This window comes from Aulonocara stuartgranti (genome assembly GCF_965226115.1).
Source record: "Aulonocara stuartgranti genome assembly, chromosome: 17".
Taxonomy (NCBI): domain Eukaryota; kingdom Metazoa; phylum Chordata; class Actinopteri; order Cichliformes; family Cichlidae; genus Aulonocara; species Aulonocara stuartgranti.
The window spans coordinates 40,760,440-40,783,741 of record NC_138953.1 but is presented as its reverse complement, the minus strand read 5'-3'; the positions used below and the strand labels follow the sequence as shown (position 1 = coordinate 40,783,741).

At 43.1% G+C, this 23,302-nt stretch overlaps 1 protein-coding gene across 6 annotated transcripts in view; it reads right to left on the bottom strand.

Moving 5' to 3' along the window:
* Positions 1-3,168: 3,168 nt before the first annotated feature.
* The window catches only part of lmo3 (LIM domain only 3), a 57,047-nt gene continuing 36,913 nt past the window's right edge, over positions 3,169-23,302 (bottom strand). For all 6 annotated transcript variants that reach the window (XM_082511572.1, XM_082511574.1, XM_082511573.1 and 3 more), the window contains 2 exons: positions 13,831-13,956; positions 3,169-4,670 (listed from right to left, as the gene is read on the bottom strand). In XM_082511572.1, coding sequence (XP_082367698.1) covers positions 4,565-4,670; positions 13,831-13,956 — 232 coding nt within the window. In that variant the 3' untranslated portion in view covers positions 3,169-4,564. The remainder of the gene's footprint in view (positions 4,671-13,830; positions 13,957-23,302) is intronic.

Genomic DNA, 23,302 nt, shown 5'->3' with positions numbered 1-23,302 from the left:
ATTTGATATTGTGTTCAAATAATTAAAATCTTACTCTCAGCTGATTCGTCCATTCTAACCATCATCATCTGGCCACTTTGAAGAATAGTGTGTGTGTGTGTGTGTGTGTGTGTGTGTGTGTGTGTGTGTGTGTGTGTGTGTGTGTGTGTGTGTGTGGAAGGTGGCTTGCTGTAATCTTCCGTTCATGGTTGAATTGGTAGGCTGGGGCCTAAATGGACATCTGGTAGAAGTTACTGCTACATCAAAAGAAAGACCCTGAGACCCAAGAGGCTGAAAGTCTGCACAGTCCTGCTTTCACTGACTGTTAGTTTGTTTCTATGTGTCCTCATTGCATCGAAGCTACTGACAGTGATAACTTGTGTAATGCTTTCCCTGGACACACGCACGCACGCACGCACGCACGCACGCACGCACGCACGCACGCACGCACGCACACACACAATGGTAGTAAACAGTGCAAAAGTTTGCTTATACAGACATAATAAGCACAGATGTAATGTCTCCACAGATAGTTTGAGATTAGGATCTGAGATACTTCTTTAAAGCAGAGGAAATCAGATAGATACTACTTTGATACAAAGAATCAGTTTTATGTTTGTCTTTTTAAGAAGCAAACATTGCGTTGTGTTTTGTGACCTACTGATTCTGCATTTTGTTGTCCTTTGGTACCGACAGCAGAGCTACGCTTTCGCTAGAAAACTCAAATCCCACACAAACAAAAGTACATTATGCCTACAATAAAGCGCTAATGATCCAACAACTGGGATATACTTTCCAGGATGCCTATCACAATGTAGGGGCCAAAGGATAAGGAGCCATTAAAGCTGTGTTATCTGTTCCAGATAGCGTTGGTATGTCTGTAAAGATCATTATTTTTGCCCCTGCAGCCACTTGGCAAAGGGAGCAGGACTATCCACACACCCAGGATCAGCTGTAAACCATGGATGAAGATGCTAACAATATGCAGGCTTGGAGCGAATCCGTTTTTGAAGGTTCTTAATAGCTGTTAAAGCTCACGAGTGAAGGGTTCTGCATCGTAGTTTTTCTTTATGCTTTGTAAGGTCAGTGAAAATGTCAAGGACATGTTTCTACTGCTCTCAAGGTTACATGTGTTCAGGAGGAGGGAGGGCAGTGCAGATCCCACTGAGAGCGTCTTACACTGTGATTAGAAAGACTCTGGAGTAAAACGAGGTGTTTAAACAGTCTCCAAAAAAGAATGGATGCTACCTAAAATGTAAATAACAGAATGCAGACAATGGTACAGAAAACACATCAGTCAGAAATTTTACTTAAAAAAATGCTGCTTTTGAATTTGATAACAGCATCATGTACAGTCTTATGGCACAATAATCAAGTAATAACTATTACTTATTTCTTTATCTTCAAACACTAATGCATTTGTCTTTAAACTGCAACAGCTCAATTCCTCACTTAGCGACACTGTTGTCAAAACAACAGTTTTAATTGTGCTCTAATATGTATACGTCGTCTTTAGGTTTAAAGCAATTTGCAAATTTTAATTTATTTTATTTGGTTTAATCCAAACTTTTACTGAGAAAAGGGTTTTCAAAAATATGCAAAAGACACAAGTGACTTTATCAAGGTTAACCAAGGGGTTAGATCCACTCACAAAGAAAAAGCGTGTTACACTGTGTTAGTGGTTACACTTTCCTTAGAGGGGCTGAAGCTAAGGAGAGAGAGCAAGTCACCTACTGATCGGTGCTTCGATCCCTGGCTCCTCCAGTCTGCATGTCAAGTATCCTTGGGCAAGATACTAACCCCAAGTTGCTCTGCGATGCGTCCATTGGAGTGTGAATGTGTGTGAATGTAGTTAGAAAGCACTACGTATAGAGAAAGTACTTGTGAGACTGAGTGTGACTGAGTGAATGTGGCATGTTGTATAGAGCGCTTTGGCTACGTTCACACTGCAGGCGAAAGCGCATCAAATCCGACAAATGCGACCATCTATCCGATCATGCTATGACAGTGTGAACGGCACAAATCTGATATTTTCAAATCCGACCTGGGTCACTTTCGTATGTGGTCCTGAATCCGCGTTTGCTGTCGCATTTTATTTGTCGTGTGAACGAGCACACACACACACACACACACACACACACACACACACACACACACACACACACACACACACACACACACACAAATCGGATTTGAGCATTAAGACCTGCAGAGTGAACGTAGCCTTTGAGCACTCCTGGAGAGTAGAAAAGCGCTATATAAGAATCAGTCCATTTACCATTTAAGTTGTTGCTATTGGTAAGAGGTGATTGGTTGTTTAATTGTGATTGCAAATGTTTTTATTTATAATGATGATTATAGAACTCCACACCAAACCTTTCCCGAGTTAAGATATGACATCTTGGAAAATATACAAAATCACAAAACCAGCATTCATCAACATTTGAATGGTGCCGACCATCACTGAGTTCCTCTTCATCATCACCGACACAAACAACATAGACAGTCCAATAATAATCAGCATCGAGATTCAGGGCTGAACATCTGACTTCAGATAAGTTGATAAGAGCACTTAGCATCTGTGAGTAATTCTTATTGGTGCCACACTTAAAATAAAAACACTATAACGTCTCCATGTAGAGCAGAGCAGCTTTAACATCATCAAAGATTTTCTCTCTTTGTCAGATTCAGTTAGCTTAACTGTAAAGTCATGGAAACATCTGTGAAGTCCAACTTCACATCAAATAATTTACCTTTCCAGATGATCCTAAACTGTCAGTGTTGTTGAGGGCTGCAAGAGTAACATGTAAAAGAAGCTTTGTTTTTTCTTTTGCTCCATGAAACATAATCAAAATAGAAAAATTTGACACAAAAAACAAAACAAAAACTCACCTAAGTGGAAAAATGTAACTGTCAACCAAAGCTCTCTGCTCTTAGGTTGTGTGACCCGAACATCAGAAGGAGCAAAGACAACAAACCGATAACTGCACTTCTGATGACTCGTATATCATAAGCTGTAACACGGCACAGAGAACAGCTTCATTCCTGAGGCTGCTTTACAACTAAAGCTGCATCTTTGGGTTTGATACTGAACCCTCACTGCTTCAGCAAACACTGTCAATCAACAGTCAAATCAATAGGAAACAGAAGAAAAACACCATAACCACTGGTTAGACAATAAAACTTTATTACATTTGTGTTTAAAATTATTACAATTATAGTATTTACAGGCATTGTCCTAAAAATAAGATTCTCATGCTGGATGACACAAAAAGAAATCATTGTACAAGCAAGCAGAAATGAATGTACATCCACAATTTACAGATTAGAGAAGCTTCTTCCTGTCGTCCTGCTAACGGTGCCATGAGCTCAGATGGGTTCATACAGAAAGATGAGATGTTTTCCTCTCAGCTGACGAGGACAACGTCCCACTGTGGGAGGAAGGCGTTGTGGCCATGTGTGAGTGAAATGACTGAAACTATCCATGTTCAAAATTCTACAAACCACTTAAACATCCTCGGTGTCCATGAGTATTTCACTTTGACTGGAGGTTTTTAATAAAAGAAAAGCCGTCCCCACCGAAAACAACATAACCCATCACAGAATCATAGTGGCAGCGTCCCAGTCCAAAATACTGCATTTTAGGAACGGCGATAACTCTTGTCAAACCATGGAAATATCTCACACTTATAATCCTGTAACACTTAGTTTTTCTTATAGAGGTTTTTACACACTTGTGGGCTGCAGAAGGAGCTGACATGCTGTACTATTCCCCAATAAATCTTTTGACTGAGGTGTTAGCAAACAATTGCTTATTTACACATCCAGACATGAGGCAACTTCAGCAGCTGGATGTTTGTCCACCTTATTCAAAATGTCCAATATCAAGTCCACAATTAACCTTCATTTTTACCCTGGTTAAGTCTGACATATCTCCCTTCCCTGTTTGCTCTGCTAATGCTGCATGGGCAGCATAAAGGTAAGTGTTTCTCACTTGACTGTTTGTCAGGTTTGGAGTTTCAGGTTTCTGAAAGGATCCATGCAAAGCCTTAAAGGACGTATGACAGAAGTCTGTAGCCTGAAAGGATGTCCATGGACCGACACACGCACTCCCAAAAGTATTATTTTGCCACACTTGAGACAAAATGGATGGATTTCATACTTTTATACTCAGTTCTTCAGCACACAGTTTTAGTGATTGACGATATCCGGGTCGAGTTCAGATTCAATCACAGACTGTTGAACTGTGCAGTGCAGTTGGGTGCGATGGTAGGTGGGACTAGTCTTTTTTAAAAGAGCAAACAATGCCAGCAGTTGGTTAAAAATTCCTTTTCAGGCCAGTATTTGTTGGTTGGTGGGAAAAGGCAGCATCCAAAAATGTTTTTCACACGATACATTTTGTTGTAGGCTTCCAGGGCTTTTCCCTGCCACGGCGTCTTTATGGCTATTCTGTACAACAGTGTGTTTGCCCTCTCAGGGAGTCTTTCTTACGTATGTACACGTGGGGAACATGGACAGGAAGGCATTAGCACTTTTTCTGGAGTTTCTCCCACTCTTCCTCTTCTTCCATGTTGGCCTGTGAAGGTCAGCGGACCTGGGGAGCATAGCCCTCCTTCATTAGCCCCTCTTCATAGTCTGTCTGGCACAGAATCATGTTGTTCTTCAGGAAGAACTTGTCTCCAACACAAAACCTGCACAAAGAGAAAAGAAGGAGAACGTTCACATCAGAGCATCAAAGTTTCATTAATGTGAGGCTTTAAACAGGCCAAGCTTCCTGACAACAAACGCTTCTCCCTAACTACTGTATCCCAACACTGTCCTTTCAACAGCAGTGTTGGGACTATGGTTGGAGATGATGCAGGGGCTGGTTTGAGTGTTTGTGTGTATGCATATGTTTATCTCCAAAGGTTGATTCTGTTCATCTGGACGTAGCGTTTTGTGGGAGAAACGTTTCGTCATCATCAGGCGACTCCTTCAGTCTCAGCTGACTGCAGGTTTCCCCAAATTTTATAAACAGCACATTTGCATAATGACTGAAACCAGCCCACTGAGGGAACAAATCTCATGACCATTGACCAACAACCATGAGTCCCATTCACAGAGAGTTGGGGAATGGCTCCAATCACAGCATTGTAAGATGATGACAGATGTACCCTTAGGCCCCTCCTCCATTCAGAGATGGTCTTTCCCTCCTTGACTCCGCCCTCAAACCAGCGTTCCTCCCTGTCCAGGATGTGCACGTCCTCATCATTGAACGAGTGTCCACTGGCCTGTAGGTGTGAATAGACTGCAGAGTCCTGGCCTGACGAGGTGGCTCTTGTGTGTTGTGCCGTCCGCTTCACCAGAGGTTGTTTTGGTCATGAGAATTGTTCCTTCAGTGGCTGGTTTCAGTCATTATGCAAATGTACTGTTTGTAAGATTGGAAACCTGCAGTCAGCGGAGACTGAAGACGTCACCTGATGATGACGAAACGTTTCTAGGAGATTTTTAGGAGATTTACTTAATGACTGAGGATGCATCAAGATGCATATGTTTATATTTACTAATGGAGTGTTTAGTGTATCCTAACTAATTATCTGTGTTTCTGGCCAGGGTTCCTTTACCCTTGCAGGAGAAACAAAACCCCACTGACCCAGGCAGCCCCACCTTCCTGTGCCTTGTTGTTATGGCGTTATTTTTGTGCCACTATTCTGAGCGCACGTAAAAACTATTTGCAGGTGCAAGTGTTGTATTTGGAGGAGAAATTTATTTTGAGTGAAGAAAAGCTGAATTTGAGTGAACAAAATTCATTGCTGCGTGCAAAAAATGTATTTCAGTGTTTGCTGTTATCCACACACACACACACACACACACACACACACACACACACACACACACACACACACACACACACACACAACAGCAGCCCCTCTCGCTCAGTTTTTGCATTTGCGCTCGCTCGCAATGTGTCGCTCGCACTCTCAACATTTCTGCCCGTGCCTTCAACTCTTTCTCTACACCGTTATATTTGTGCCACAAAACCAGCCAATCACAGACTTGGATGCAAAAACATCTGATTGGCTGTTCTGGTCTCCAATCAGCTCGAAATGACGAAATGCAATATCCCAGAATCCATTTCGTCCAAAACTCAAACGAGGCAGTGGCGGAGGAACACAGAGGGGCGGAGTTTGAAATATTACTCTGTCTGGGTCACAAAATAAACTTTTAAGATATTTTCATGTGAGAATGTTGCTGTGTAAACAACACATGGCGAGCGAGCGCAAATGCAAAAACTGAGCGAGAGGGGCTGCTAGTGTGTGTGTATAACAGCAAACACTGAAATACATTTTCTGCACGCAGGAATGAATTTTGTTGACTCAAATTCAGCTTTTCTTCGCTCAAAATAAATTTCTCCTCAGAATGCAACACTTGCACCTGCAAATAGTTTTTACGTGCGCTCAGAATAGTGGCACAAAAATAACTCCATATGTTGTGAGAGGGCAATGAAGGTTATGATGAACATGTAAGAGCAGTACGTTTTGTTGTATTGTCCTGAGGGCTGCTTATCTCCCTCAGTGTGCAGGCTCACCAAAGTCAGCAAGCTGCAGTGCCGTCTTTACCAGGGGGGAGTGGAGCTGGGATGTGGGGAGTGGGGGGGGGGCAGTGAGCCTCTGACTTCCTTTAGTGTTAAGACTGCTGAGTTCATTGCTGGGACCTCCACACAGTGAGTGGAGCTCGGGTACCTGACATGACCCACCTGTATGCAGGAGTTATTCAGGGCTACATTGCAGGTTCAGAGCATAATTTTTTACATCCACCTCAATGGTAACTTTAGTTACAGTGATTCAAACACACTGTACGAGCACAAACAACAACAACAACAACAACAACAACAACAACAACAACGACCCCCACTCCCCATCCAAAACTGCATTTTTAAATTCACCCTGATCACCCTTCAAGCCAAATGAACACACTATGGTAAAATGAATAATATTGATTTTGAGAACAAAATATTTTGGAATAATTCTGGAATTCAATTCAGTTTTATTCATACAGCACCAAATCACAACAACTGTAAGGTAGACCCTGCAATAATACATACAGAGAAACCCAACAGTCATATGACCCCCTATGAGCAGCACTTTGGCGACAGTGGGAAGGAAGAACTCCTCCTGAATGGTGCAGGGGGGCGGGGCCATCTGCTGCGGCCGTTTGGGGTGATTTCAGTTATAAATGGGAGGGCGGGTTTTCCAGGAAGCAGTCAAGTCACTAAGGCTGCAGCAGCTGGTGTGGATCAAAAGAAACAACTACAACTGGGCAACGACCAGTGAGGGGTAATAGCTACGATGCCAGATGTTGCTGTTGAGACCTCAGGGGCTTGAAGACAGAAGACTAAAGATGGAGAGATGGGCCTGATAGCCGCAGTGAAGTGGTTACCCACGTCTCGTTCAAGACACCAGGTAGGAGAGCAGTGCTGATTACTCAAGTGATTGTACCTTCAAATCCTACAAGCTCTAATTAAAAAACAAAATATTTTATGCCTGTCAAACTGTTACCTTTCGTTACCTGTTACACTTGCAACTATTTCATTTTTACGGTCGTTTCAGGCTTTTCCTCTTCTGCCAGCAACGACATATTAAACATTGAATTGTTTTACACACTGGCTGCACATGCCCAGTTACCAGCACAGGCACAAAGTGACAGAGACCTCTTATTGTCTGTTAGCCGGTGTCTCTGCTTAGCTATGCTGTCTGTTTTTTCCCTTCCACCACATCAGAGTGGAGCCTCCACCTTTATCAGCACTGGCCTTCTCCCAGACTGTCATCAGGCCTGCACTCCTTTGCGCCTTGCTAACTGTAACCTTCCCGAGCCTCTCTGAGCTGTGGCCTTGACTTATTGGAGAAACTGGGCCAGCACAGGAGAGATGATGAGACTTGACAACAGCCCCATTGATTAGCTGTCCCCCAGGGCTGATCTGTGGGTAACTGCTTGCTGGATGAAGCCTCATATCTCCTTCCCTATTCTTTACACCCAGTGTTGCCAACATCTTTTCTCTCCTCAGAACCAGCTACGTGTCTTGTTAGCTCTAGGACAGCACTATTGCTGAATGATCAGATCCACTGTGGGGATCCTTTGTTTTCACTGATAGACCTCGTACTGCATCTAGTCCCCTTTAGTCCCTCAGCTTGATGTCATTTTAAAGAAATTACTTTTCCTTGTGACAAACATGTTATGCCTGAAGTGGGTTCAGCTGCAGATCCTTTTTTCATGGAAAGTGCGGCTGTCAGTTTAATAATGGTGATGACTGTTACCACCCAGCAAGACCTCCTCCTGAAACTGCCCGTGTGGGTGTGTCCTGCTGGCTCTCCTGCCTTTTTGCACAGCTGACTCCCATCAGCAATTAGAAGTATTTAAGGCCAGAGAAAGGTGTGCTAAAGGGGCAGAGAGCCATATTGGTGGTTGCAGCTAGTGAGCTGTGCGTGTGGGTTTGGTGGGAATAAGGTTAATATTAAATAAGTTCTCTAATCCAGTCTCTACATCTTTGCTCTGCACTAACAGCCCCATCACATAAGCATGGCCCTTTAACAGTTAAACATGGCAGTGGCCATTAGAGTCCTGCAGTGAGATGTGTATGAAATCAGAGTAATGACTGACTTTGAGTTTTCTGTCTTTAATCTGTGGGATACAGTGGGCTGGGTGTACTCACAGACCTACTAATGGCATGAAGACATGCCTGAATGACTGTGCATGAGTAGCGGTACATCCAAACCCGGGTGTAGGAATTCAGCTTTAAAACTTCAGCATAGCCTCTAACTAACCAGTCTGCAGGACTGGGGAATAATTAGACTTCATAACCTCGAATGATCTCGGTGTCAGCTCGTTTATTTATCAGATTTCACATGTTCTGGTGCACCACTGAGACATTTCTGGGTCATTTATAAAATTGCTTTATTGAAGGGTCCATGGGTCAAGGGGACTTTCATGTTTGATGGAGGCGATAAAATTGATATAAGTGAACAGTGCATCAGATGAGCGTGCCAGACACAGAACAGTAACACATCTCCATGCTGACAATGCAAAGAAACTGTTCAGAGAAACTTCAGTAAGATGTCAGAACAGATCTCAAGCTGAAAAAACAAAAGGTCACCCAGTTAATCCAGGTTTATGCTTCAGAGACCAGCTAAGACCAGACTTTAAAACGTGTTACCAGTTAGTGCTGACCTCAGCATTGTTGACTTATAGACTTTTAGACGACAGAAATCACAACAACAGGCAGGCAGGAGCTTTATATGTAAGGTAGTCTCTACAGTAACACACTGTTGAAAATTGTTGATGCTAAAATAACAGCCTACCTGTAGACGGGTAGAATATTTTTTGCTTTGTCATTGTGGTTGGCACTGTCTTTTTCTTTGTTTTATTTTGGTAGTTTTTAGTTTTAATGACCTTTTTTCTCTTAATTATTTTAGCTGTGTTGCCCACCTGTTTCCTCTTCTCTTGATTAGCCTCGTTGTGTCTCGTTGTGTTTTCATGCATCAAACTGTTCCCCGTGTGTTTCTGTGCTTCTGTTACTTTTGTTATTTTTTCTGTTATGTTTCCATCAGCCAAATAAACGGGTCGACTCTTGTTTTATCAAGTCTGCCTCTGACATTTGAATTTGGGTCCTTTATTCTACACACAACATGAGAAGAGGCATCTAAATGGTGCTTTCAGTCTACAACATACATGAGACACACTACTTTTATTTGACAGTTTATGAACTGCCCTAATATAAAGAGGAGATATGTACGCTGGCTTAAATGTATTTTAATGTGGGAGAGAAGGGCTGACCTGCCCGGGTCTGCTGATGTCTGAATGATGTCCAGAAAGTAAATGATCAGGAAACTTTCTGCAGAAAACCTGGTCTCAGATCAATCCCACTTTAGGTGGAGCAGCTCTCATTTCTAAAGCATGTTAAGTATCCAGAGTTGGGACCAGGATGCAGACATTTGGTCCTCCCTGCTGTCATCCCCCTCCCCACAGAGACCCCAGACCATTAAAAGACAAACCTAAAAATCAGCAAAATTTAAATAAGTGTAAAAACAAAAATAACACTCAACTGCATTAAAAATGAAATGTTGTGTGCCGGGGTAGTGTCCTGTATTTATGGGAAGGCAGTCGATTTTGCCACTTTAGAAACGTGCTAGAGAGCGTCCCCACCATGAATGGTCCCACTCATACCACAATGAGTTTATTCATCTCCACTGATGTTAAAGTTGCTGAGGTGCTTTTTCTGATTTGGAAATATTTTACAGCGTTTGCCTGGGAAAATATTGTCAGTGCATGTGCTGATGTAGCTATTAACCACCGTTTCATATTCCTGTAAATCAGAACTGCTCTTTTTTAAGGCAGCAATCTTAAACACACCCGAGTTTGTGGCATTGAAGCCGTCCTAAAGCACCAAATCAGTGTCTTCACTCCAAACTTTAATATTTTATTTACTGGAGGGGCTGTTAGAGGAACTGCCTGTATCAGAGGAACTATAGCTGGGTTTGGGGCACAGCCTTCTCATGTTGCTACAGAACGCTGACGGGACTTTGAAAGCACAGTCAAGAAGTTGTAGTTGTTAAAACAACAAACATGTGGGTGAGCAGTCTCATGTTTGGTGATAATGTCAGGCTACTGCAGGATGTAAACAGGAAGTACAGACACAGCACTGAAGTCCCTCAGTAAATAAAAAGGTCTGCACTTCACCATCAGCATTTTGATGTTTGCTCAACAATCTCCACCACCTGAATATCCACACACCATCTCTCCTTAACATAAACTGATACACCTTCACCTTTATTTGCGCTCAAGGCAAGTGTGTCGTCTCCACAGTGAGTGGAGTGGGTCTGTAGATAGATGGCTGAGTCTGGCACACTTGCAGCAGTCCAGGTTTTTGTAAAAATGACAGGACAACACTGGTTTCATGTTGGAATCTTTCCCTGGTTCTTCGCTCCATCTTGTTTTTGAGAGAGCGGACATTAGCTAACAAAAGGCTACAGGCAGCGGTGGTCATGTGGCTCTCGTGTTTGGTTCAGCCCACCTGTTTTGCCACACCTCTGTCTTGAGTGCTGTTATTGATGGCTGCTCTGTGTATTTGAGCTTGGAAGTGTTACGACCCGGAGACCACTCCCTGAAGAGTCACGTTGTGATCGATTGTACGAGCGGCTTGTACTTTTGCTTGAGGAAGATTAAGCTGTGTTCAGATTTCTCCAGTGTGGGGGGAGCAGGCCCACGAGATGTCTGGTCTGTGCTTTACGGGCTCCAGGCCCTTTGAGCCCCAAGACTGGGAGTCATCTGCACACTCCAGACTTACCCTTTGTTGTGGGGGAGGTTTTAGGCTGCATTGGGTAGGGCAATACACATGGCTTTGCTGGCTGTACTGCATGGTGACCTGCCTCTTCTTTTTAATTACACTGGTGGTTCTACGGCCATGGAGGATGGGGTTGGCCCTCCCCATCATTCCCTATTGGATGCTGCTGCCCTCCCTGGGATGTTTGTTGGTTCCAGGGCACGTGGCTGGATGTTCTGATGTGGCTGTTGACGTTGGGGGTGGTGGCTTGGGCCTCTTCTGTGTTGGGGAGGGTTCTTGGGCACCTGGAGTCCTGGGGCCCTGTTCTCAACTCACACCAGGGTGACTGGACTCACCCTGGGGAGGCCAGGGTTGGCTGGCGGTTGCCTCTGGCTCTAAGGGACTCTCAGCCAACTGGATGGACGTGCAGTTGTTGCCGAGATGTGTGGCTTCAGGTCTTCAGTACTCTTGGGGGCTGCGCATGGCCTGGATCTTTCTCTTTCTGCCTCTGGCTCCTGGGGGGCATTACTGCGGCTTCCCACGCTGGTTATAAATTACTTTTCATGACAAAGACACATACACACACCACAGGGAGACAGTTGATTTGTCTATCTGAACATTTTCATATTTTTGTCTTCCAGATGCTGTATGTTCATTGCCATACAGCCTCTGGTTGGAGTCTCAGTTGCCTCATGTCTGCCACTAGACTTGTAGTCAAGACCGCCTAAACCGAGACCAAGTCGAGACAAAAAAGTCTTTGAACTGCAGCCAGGTGCTGCTTCGTTTCTGTGTTTCAGGCATATTTATGTGTTCTTGCTCTCGCACAGCCCTCCTCACCGCTGTCTCACTCACTGAGAGGACAGACGCTCGCTCCACTTGACTGTCGCGTCCATCACCCACATGATGATATTATCCTATATCCTCACATGTGATTGGCCACAATATGGAGGGATTGGAGCATAGCTGAGCCACTGTGTGAGAGCTGAGCAGCCAAAGGAAATTAAGTGAGGAGCAGCTCTCGTTCAGTGGGAGTCGACTCTTCTGATTCACTACAAAGCGCTCTGTAAGCACGTCTCCTACAACTGATGCTTTGGAAATGACACATCATCGAACGTTACGTCGTGTTCATGGACACTGTTGACTCCAGAGGCGGAGCCAGACATTTTATACACCCGGGGCGTAGTATGCATGGTGGGACTAAACCCCAATTCAACCAGACCAGACCCAGAACTGATCCAGAATTAAAACAGGACTACAACAGTTCAAAATCAGGACTGCTTATGACTTAACCGATACAGAACCAGAATCAAAACTCGATGATAGTAGCACTAAAAATCACCATAGACCTGCACTACACTTATTTTTTAATTCTACCAAAGTCCACTATTTAGATTCAGAAAGGTTTATATAATTATTTAGCCTTGTTGTGCAAACAAGCCTGCATAACTTAATACAGCGGTTCCCAAACTTCTTTTGCTAGGCCCCCCTTTTGTTTAACAAGAAAAATGTTGTCAAGAATGTGGGATACTGTTTGTCCGTGATTTAAACAGCCCAGCGCTGCTCCCGATGAAGGGAAAAGCAATCCTGCAGGGAGACCCACCTCGGCACGTGCAGCTGAGGCCAAAGGGCAGATATGCTTCACCATATTTTCTAGTCTTTGGCTTAGAATGAAGTTGGTTTGGTCAGAGGGCCCGGTGGCGCCAGTGTCCGGCAGCCTCGCCTCTGTCAGTGCGCCCCAGGACGGCTGTGGCTACAATGTAGCTGCCATCACCAGTGTGTGAATGTGTGTGCGAACTGCTCGCACTCTAGAGCCGTGAATAGGAGAGGCTGAAGACTGACGTGGCAGAACAATTACTCAGTGCAAACTGTGTATAACTAACTTCTTTTCCTTTAGGATGCTTAGTATGTCTGGTTTGTGTGTGCATGTGGCTACAACAAAGCTATTTGTGGAAAAGCAACAAGTGAATCATAAGGACCTTGGAAACAGATACGATACACTTCACATACTTATGGCAACATCCTGTTTTTGCCATTGCCTCCAGAAAGTGTCTTCAGAAACCCTCCACTGTTTCCATAATCGTAATGAAGTTCTGCGAAATGAAACCTCATGGGCTCCCCTGAACATTCAATACTCATATGCATGTCTCATGAGTCTGTGTATGACTGTTCAACAAATTCCAAGGCTTTTTGGACCAACTGCATCACCACTCAGTCATCTTCTGATCTGAGTAGATAAAACTGTGAGCGTGTTTCCTGTGGCCTCTGCCATCCCACAAAAGAGAAAACGAGGCGAATTAGAAAATACTGAAAACTGTTCAGTTCTTGTTTTTTAAATGAGTTTAAAAAAACTATAGCAATTCAATTAAACCAATCTCTGCTAACTATGGCCCTGTTTTTAACAAATCTTGAGCATCATGATGTGTTGCTATTGTTCCTTTTTGTGCATCTTGTACTGAACTGCAGTACATTGTAACAGTGTACAGTGCCTTGCTATCCTGACCAGCTATTTGTATGAGTACAGATATGAGAAAAGAGCAGAAGTTTGGTCCACTCACCTCTGATTGCAGAGCTGGCATGCGAAGCAGTCCAGGTGGTAGACATTTTCCTTGGCCCTCATAACCATCTCGAAGGCTGGGATTAGCTTGCTGCAGGCTGCACAATTCCCCGTTACACCAAACAACCTGAGGCACAAATGAACAGATGCAAACAAAAATATGTGTGTAAGTTATCAAATTAAGGAATCAGTGGAAAACTCCTTATATATCTAACTTAGCAATTGGCCTCAAAACTGTTTTCTAATTCGTGCCTGCTTTTATTTTTCATACTTTGTGCATTAATTCAAGGATAATTGTAGTGTGAGAGTGCTGTTGAGCCAAGCAAGTAGTAATGACTTTATGAACTTCTTCACAAATAAACTTTTAATCATTACAGAAAAAAATTAACCGTCTCACCGACACATTATTACTTTCAATAGCACTGACATTTATTTAGACTCTTTCTCAGATCGATCTTTCTGAGTTAACTTCAGTAATTATTTCCTCCAAACCATCAACGCGTCTTTTAGACCCCATTCCTACAAAACTGCCCAAAGAAGTCCTGCCATTAAATATGACAGTCTCTCTATTAATAGGCTACATATCAAATGCCTGGGAGCAATAATAAAACCTTTACTCAAAAAGCATCTCTAGACCCAGCAGTCTTAGCTAATTATAGGCCAATCTCCAACCTTCCTTTCATATCAAACATCCTTGAAAGAGTAGTTGTCAAACAGCTAACAGATCATCTGCAGAGGTTTATTTGAAGAGTTTCAGTCAGGTTTCAGAGCTCATCACAGCACAGAAACAGCTTTAGTGAAGGTTACAAATGATCTTCTTATGGCCTCTGACAGTGGACTCATCTCTGTGCTTGTCCTGCTAGACCTCAGTGCAGCGTTCGATACTGTCGACCAGAATATCCTATTAGAGCGATTAGAACATGCTGTAGGTATTACAGGTACTGCACTGCAGTGGTTTGTATCATATCTATCTAATAGACTCCAGTTTGTATAAAAATATTCTGTCTCAGAGCGATGCTGAAAAACTAGTTCATGCATTTATTACTTCTAGGCTAAAGTGTTATACCGACTCGCTTTGCTGAATAGTGATATATCAGGATGTCCTAAAAACTCCTTGAAAGTCTTCTGTTGATCCAAAATGCTGCAGCTGAAATACTGACAGGGACTAGAAAGAGAGCATGTTTCTCACAAACGGGGTTCTGTTCATTGGCTCTATGATTGTAGGGTCTTAGTCTTACAGTATCAGCGTAACTAACAGCTACAGTGATCCAACGACCTGCATCAGTTTGGAGAGGCCTACAGCTCATCACCCTCTACAGAAGTCAGTACCCCCTGATGAGAATTTCAGACTGGCTGATGACCTCAACACCTTCTACTGCAAACTTGAAAGACAACCACTCATACCTCCCATCTACTCACCCTAACCCCACACCCACAGAAAAGACTAATTGGAGTCCTCCTTCCCCTGCCCCTCTGACCCGCTTCCTGTGAGGAAGATGTGTGTCTGCTCTTCCAGAGACAAAGACCCGAAAGCGTCCAGGACCGGTTACGCTAATGCCTGTGAGCCTGTGTCAACCAACCCCCCTCATCTTCAACCGGATCTTTAACAGATCTCTGGAGCTGTGGGAAGTTCCTTCCTGCTTCAAATGCTCCACCTTCACAGGATTACAGTACTACAGGCCTGTCACCCTTAAGTCTGTGGTCACAAAGTTCATTGGAAGAATGGAAATTACATCACAGAGCACCTGCTGGGCCCCCTGCAGTTTGCCTACTGGGCAAACAGGTTGGCTGAGGATGCACTCAGTATGGGATTGCATTACATCCTGCATCACCTCAACCAGGATACTGTTTGTGAACTTCAGCTCAGCCTTCAACGAAGTAATCCCAGACATCTCCATCTGAAGCTCACCCAGCTTACAGTGCCCGCCTCCACCTGTGACTGTATCACGAGCTTCCTGACGGACAGGCAGCAGCAGGTGAGGCTGAGGAGCGTTACATCGCACACCCCAGAGGTCTGCTCTCTCCCCACTGCTCTTCTCCCTCTACACTAACGATTGCACCTCAGGAGAGCCATCTGCGAAACTTCTGTTCGTAGACGACAACAACGCCATCGGTCTGATCCAGAGCGATGAGGAGTCCACGTACAGAAAAAGGAGCAGCTGACCTGCAGTCCAATCCTTCATTAGTGTGCACAAACGTGGCCAAATAAAGAGGATTCTGATATAGAGCGCCTTCAGGTGACTAATGTTGAAATGTGGTACGATACAAATACAATTTAAGTGACTGAATCGAGATGCTTGTGAAGTGTGTTTGGAGGACACATGCATCACCTTATGTTTGTGTTTTGTAAAGTGTTACAGTGGGAAACACAACTTCTTATACCACCACTAATAGTAGGTAGTATTCAGATTTTACTGTGACCCGAGGCAGCTCTACATGTGTTCAGTGCTGAACCATCTGGAGAACAGGAGGAGCTGCACGAGGACGCTCTTCGTGGACTGCAGCTCATCATTCAACTCCATGATCCTCAACATCCTGACCACAAAACTGGACCACCTTCAGATCCCCCAGCTGGCCTCAGTCAGGCTCCCCCCGACGCAGGGCTGTGTCCTCATCCCCCCACTGTAGCCCCTGTTTACACATGACTGCACACCAATCCACTCAGCCAACGTCATCGTCAAGTAGGTTGCTGGCGCCATCGTGGTTGGGCTCATCTCTGACAGAGATGACACATCGTACAGGCAGCGGTAGAGAATTGACCCGCTGGTCCTCCGAAAATAACCTGATGTTGAACGTTCTTGAAACAAATGAACTCATCATGGACCTCCTCCGTGTCCTGACGAAGAATAACTAGAACAGGAGCTGCTGCTGGCCTCGTACCGCTCCTCGTGGAGAGCGTCCACTCTTACTGCTTGGGTGTTTGTTACGCAGGGACAACTGCTGAGAACAGGAAAGCTGTGCAGAAGGTAATTAACACCACCCAAAAAGTAATTGGCTGCCCTCTGCCAGCCCTGGAGGATATTGTAAGCCTCTTCTGCCTCAGGAAAACCAGCGGCATCACAGTTGACCCCTTGCATCGCACCCATCCCCTGTTTGACTCGCTGCCCTCCGAACGGCGCCTCAGGTGAATCGGCTCCACCTCCAGACTCACAGCTTCCTCCTCTGGGCCATTCGGATTAGTAACAAACATCCACCCATCTGAGCCACGGTCTGAGTAACCTCATCGCTCGGGCCGCTCACACACTCAGACCAAATCATCTGCACTACTTCCAAGATCTTTCCCACCTGCACTCCAACATGGGCCTTCCTGTTGTTTTGTTTATTTCTCCTGTTTGTTATTTATTCCTGCTGTCTTATTCTATTCGATTCAATGGCGACAAATCACAAACTTGTACATAAAATATTTGTATGTACAGTTCATGCTCAGATTTGTTCTTACACCCTGTTTATAAATGAGGCCTAATTATTTGTCTTCCCTTTATTTCCACATCGTTATACTTTTTAAAATGAGTTTTTAGTCGTCTCATAGATGTTAGAATATCTGTGAAGGTTCTCAGTCATCCAGCTCATCGTAGTCTAAGGAGCTTGGAAAGAAAAGCGTCTAGACTTCTTTAAGTTGCTTGAAGACGTTTCACCTCTGATCTGGATGAGATGACCATAGATGTTAAACCAGGTCTACAGGTGCAGCTGAAGCGGTCGGCTCGTTGGTGAACGTGTTCGGAAACAGTCAACTGAAATTTCTGCTTTGAGCTCAGGATTTACTTTCACCGTTGAACAAGTTTGACTCCATCTGTATCTCACGCATGTATTTTATTATTCTGGGAAATTCACTAAAGAGAATTATGGAGATGCAAATACTTCTGTTGCTTTTGGTGAACGAGAACGAGAGTGACAGGCGTCAGAGAGGATTTTTCCACTGAGACATACTTGGCCCCAGTCACAAAAATACGCCACAGTGAAAAATAGCAGGGCCACAGCTTGTGCCATCGAAATAGATGGGACGTGGCCAGCTCTGTTGCCCAGGGAGGACCTTATTATTGTGTTCCCTGCTCCAGGGACATTAATGTGAGTATTCGTTACTACACAGTGACCAAGACCAGGCTAGCAAGAGCAAACACATATCTGATAACAAAATCATATTACAAAATAACCTATTAGGCAGAGTTCTGGAGGCACTTTTAGCCTCCATTGTTAAAATGATAAAACAGCATGCCACTCAGTCTGTAAGAGATCACCATCTGATGAATGAACTCGTGGGATATGCAGGGTTGTTTATTAACCTTCAGAAAGGATGTTTCCCAGAGGCAAAGAAGCAGATAGATTGTGCTCATATGAATATCTACAGAACTAAGGGCCGTTGTCAACATACCTTCAGACAGTGAAGCATCTCTCTTGTTACACAGCAATTGGGTGAAAAACAAATAGGACCTATTTGATGGATTAGTGTTGCCTTAATTAAAGGAATTTTGCCTTTCCATCGGAGAAATGAAAATTTGGTGGCATCTCTTCTGATTTGCAGAAAACTGGATTCTGTGGAAGCTTTTGCTGATTTGTCCACTTGCAGAGACACTGAGTGTTTGTGGACAGCAGCTTTATACAACAACTGTTTGAACCTTAAGTTACACTGTAGCTTCCTCACACTGTACACGGGCACATGTGAGGTCTTTGTCATTCAGCAGCTGATCAGTATTTGGATAATAAATGATTGCCCTTCAAAATAAATCATTCAGGACTCTGTTTGAATCTAAATGGTATTCAGTTTTGCCATTTTCTGGGTCTGTCCATGCTCTCTTCTCACCTCCTGAAAATGTATGGCAGCCTGTGCAGTGGAACAGAACCACCACCTGAGGACTTTGCTTTAGAAAACTTTAGCTGAAAGTCCTCAGGTGGTTTGATATGAGGGATGGTTAAATCGGTAAATAAGCCGACGACTTTCCTCTGAGATTGATTGAATTAAAATGTAACACGAGAGCACAAAACCTTGACATTAGTATCATTTTATCTCACGTAATGCAGAAGTGATTGCAAACTGTGCAAGATCGTATGCTAAAACAAAGCCTTTAAATTCCCTCGTGATGTTTGCACAAACATTAACTGACTGCTGCACATACACACCCAAATATGATTGGTTCTTGTCCAAGATGTGTGTTTTGAACAAAACTTTAACTATAATCACTCAAATTTCAATAAAAAAAAAGGATTCATATAAAAAGTTGCACTCTTTGGGAATCTCTCCATGTGTTTTACCTGGTGAACCGCATATTATAAACGATGAATTAACTATACACTATAAATTAGCTTTTCATTGACTTTTCAATCAGCTGAGTGCAACAACTCATTAAAGTTTGTATAACAAATGAAAATAATTAAATGTAAATTTAATAAATTTAACATTATTTTTTTCTAAATGGGGAAAAAATCAAATTAATCAGTTTCGAGGAGACCCCCCCCCCACCCCCCACCAAAATAACAAAACAGTAATATTCAGCTATTAAACTAAAATATTTTTGTCTTATCAAAGATTTGTTAAAATCTTTAACGTTTGCTGCACTTTAATCGGCAGCTCAGTGTTTTATAAGTGTTGCCTCTAGCTAACAGAGTATTAGTCTGAATGAAAATGGTTAATTTTGAAATGATGCATTAATTGATTTTCTACTCAAAAAAATTAATTTAAACTTAAATGTTTCAAAAATGATATGCAAACGTCATCGCCTACCTTTCTGTATGACTTCAACCATCTCCTTAAAAGACTAAACCTTCTACCAACCTATACTAATGGGAACATATTACCAGTTTGAACATTTCCTGGAGTCTCTTAAAAAGCCGAGTCTAAGCAGGGTTCAGTCTTTGTTGTACTGTTGGCTGCCAAAGGCTGTTCAAACAAGTAGTGCACAGTAGACCTCGGCTCACCAAGTGAGGAAGGAGGATGGATGAAGTTTACCTGCCATCAGTCTTTCACTGCTAGACCAGTTGTACAAGACCCCGGGCCTGATGGTACCAGACTGTCACTGGTAACAAATACAGCAGTAAAATAAGTACTGAGGTGCTATTCACATAAAATTCTCCTCACATGTCAATAACAACAAATACAAAGAACCCAAACCATTGATGTCCATAAATGATGTATAACAATGACGGGTAAAAGTGATTGAACACGTTTACTGGAATCTATTTAAGACTTCAGGCAGAAGCCGTGATGAGAGCTTCACGACGCCTCCTGTATGGTGAAACTGGTCGCACAGAGTGTTCGAGTGATTTTGGCCCATTCTTCCACACAAAGTCCCGAAGGTTCGATGACGTTTCAGCACCGGAGTCTTGCACGGTGAGGGTACATGCAGAACCTATTGTTTGTTTGAAACAACCATAGCTGCAGGTGCTCCTCGGCTCTTAGGCAACTCTTCTGACCATTTTTCTGACTCTGTCTGAAATCTTGTGCTCGCTGGAACGACAGTAGATTATTGTGCGACCAATGCCACAGTATATTTGGCAACCACAAGTTTGTGACAGTCTTACGAGAGCTCACCATGAGGTGTTTCTTGTGTGACACATTTTATAGGCCATCAGCTGATCTTAATTTGCACTAAGTGGCAGGACTGCTTTCTAATCACTGATACTGTCATGACTCTACATGCCTTTATGCATCTGCCTTTCTTCATGTGTTCAATACTTTTCCCTGTGTCATTATTACTTTTAACTTAATTATGGACATATATGGTTGGATTTCTTTGCATGTGTGGATCGGATGGGTTATTACTGACATCTGGTGAGAACTGAATAGAAAATTGGTGACGTGTTGCTTATTTTACACACAGATTTGTCATCTGCATCTTGTCCAGACTGTCGGTGGTACAGCGGTTGGACATGTCTAGAACAGTGTTGCTTGTGCTTTAAGAGAACACCAGGCATCACATATGCTTCATACCTGAGAATAATAATGTATCTTTAAAGAGGCCAAATGTTTCTTTTTCTTGATAAAACACGTTTTTGCTCATTTATTCAGCTTCCATGACTTCACCATACTGTCCCACACCACATAGCCCAAAACGGTCGAGTGACACAGCGGCTCTAGTGACGGCTTCTCTGTTGACCTGCAGGCACAGTTAAATAAATAAAGAGACATCAGTTGACCCGTCTATCATTCATTCGTCTGAGTTTTCCAGCACAGGAGAACAATTGGATTAATCCAGCTTGGACAGCAGCTGCTGATAGCAGCAGAGCTTCAAGCAGCCATCTGAAATCCTGATAGCAGTCTTGCTCTCCACTTCCTTCCCCAAACCCCAATCTCTTCTATCCCTCTTATCACATCAGTTGCTCCAGCCTCAGCAGGCATTCATCAGCTGCTGGATTAGAATTTGTTTCCTAACAAACCATTGATCATCAGCCTATTACTAGGCAAATGACAGTTAATTACCCACTACATTAACCACCGGGACCTGGGGACTGACTCCCTGTGCCATCAGTCAACATGATGAATGTGGCAAGTTCAGTAATGCACAACCATTCCCTCATCCGCCTGTCGTGCTGAGAACAACCCCTGGATCTCACTTCTAGGCACCCAGAAAGAAATCTATGGCAATCTGCATAATTACAGACCCTGGGTTAATAACAGCCAAAGGATTTCTAGCATCTCACCACAGGATTTTTAATGGGGTTGTTCTTTGTCCAGTTTTGTCTGATTTGGAATTTAGTCACAGCCAAAAAAAGCTTAAATGCTAAAATACAACAAAAACCAGCAAAACAAACGTTGAGAAAGGCACAAGACGGAGAAGGCAAACAGAAATATGGATCTGCTGCAGGTGCTGATGTTAATGTTAAGGTTGGAAGATCTAATCAGACTCACGCAGTTTACATACCCTGCATGTATGACTACTGATTGTTATTAACACATTTTTATTTCATTTACTGTGGGAATAATCTGAGACTCTCCTCCTGGAGTCCTGAGGAAGTCCTGAACCTGAAGCTCTATTAGTGCTTATCTGCAACTGGACGCTCCTAACGATGAGTTATTGCTTGCTTTCAGAGACTGGAGCCACATGGAGGAACATTGCCCTGACCTGTATGTCCAGAAGAGAAGCCACATTGTTACTTATTTACCGTCTACAGAATTTGCTTAAAGAACCAATGAACTACTGGTGGCGTCAAGCTAAGTTACAATGAAACCCTTAAAAAAAAACAACTTGTGTTTATTTCTTGTTTTCTAACCAGAGCTATCCCAGCAACACCAGTGAACTAGGTCCAGTCTCTGGTGCAATGTGTGCAATGTCGCACACACATAAAGATTAACAGCAAACACACAAGTATGAATCTAGGAAGCATGAATGATTGTTTTTTACAACTGGAATGATCTAAAGTCTTGACTGGTACCAGGAGCAAACTTGAAGTGATCAATAAGTGTGTCCATTTGGCACTAGCTCACATGTGACTGCTATCGTCCAACCTTTCTATGAACAGCACATGTCAGAGCAGGACATTAAGGCACACTGTGAGTGAATGGACAGACACAGACAACTTTTCCAAGAGTTTCTGGGTCTCTGTTGAGGTTAACTTTCATAGTTCTTGATGTTTGGGCTGCCTCAGAGTGCCTCTTACTGATAGGTACAAACAGACTATGATATTTACCCTGAAACGCCAAAGCTAATTGCCCATACCAATCACTCCAGCATCAGTTACTATAGTACTGCGAAGCTGCAGGGCAGAACGTCTCATGTTATCCCAGCAGGCAGTGGTCTTCAGAATGATCAGTTGTTGTTGAGCAGTCCTCCTCTGCCTCGTTAACTGCTGGTTTATTATTGCACACTTGTCTGGTCGAGCTGTCACAACTTTAAAACCCTTAAGGACCCACAGTGACACTGGTGTCACTGCCCCTTTACACTTAGAGAAAAACTATTTATAATGGTTTTAACTTTGACTTTTAACTAATAAAGTCCCTAAGTGACGTCTACTGCACAAACTAGTTCAGTCATGTGACAAGTGAGGCACTCTGGGTGTTCAAGACACCATTTTCAAAGTCTTGGTCCACCTGGTTAGCTAATGAGACCACTATGCTAATTTTAAAATCTTTCTTTTCTTTTTGCAAAGGTAAGCTTTTACTCATTCAGCAATTCTAAACTTTAGATAAGATGTCATAGGTCATTTGTAACCTAGTTTGGTAATATTTCTGAAACAATTTGATCTAGAATCAGTTTGTTAAATATCGCTGTGACAAATATGTCACATCGGGCATTAAACTCCAAATTTTCTTTAAAAAACTGATGTCACATATTTGTCACAAAAAGACAAAAACTGATCCTTTGCTTAGTCAGTTTAGCTCATTCAGTTATTTTAAGTAAACGTATTCTTTGTTGTTAATTCTCAGTCATATTTAACTAAATTCAAGCATAACTAATTTATTAAATTACCTAAATTTGTGATGGAACTTTACTTTAGCTTTGTCGAGGCGTTTTTCAGTTACCCCCCATTTTTTTTGTCATTTT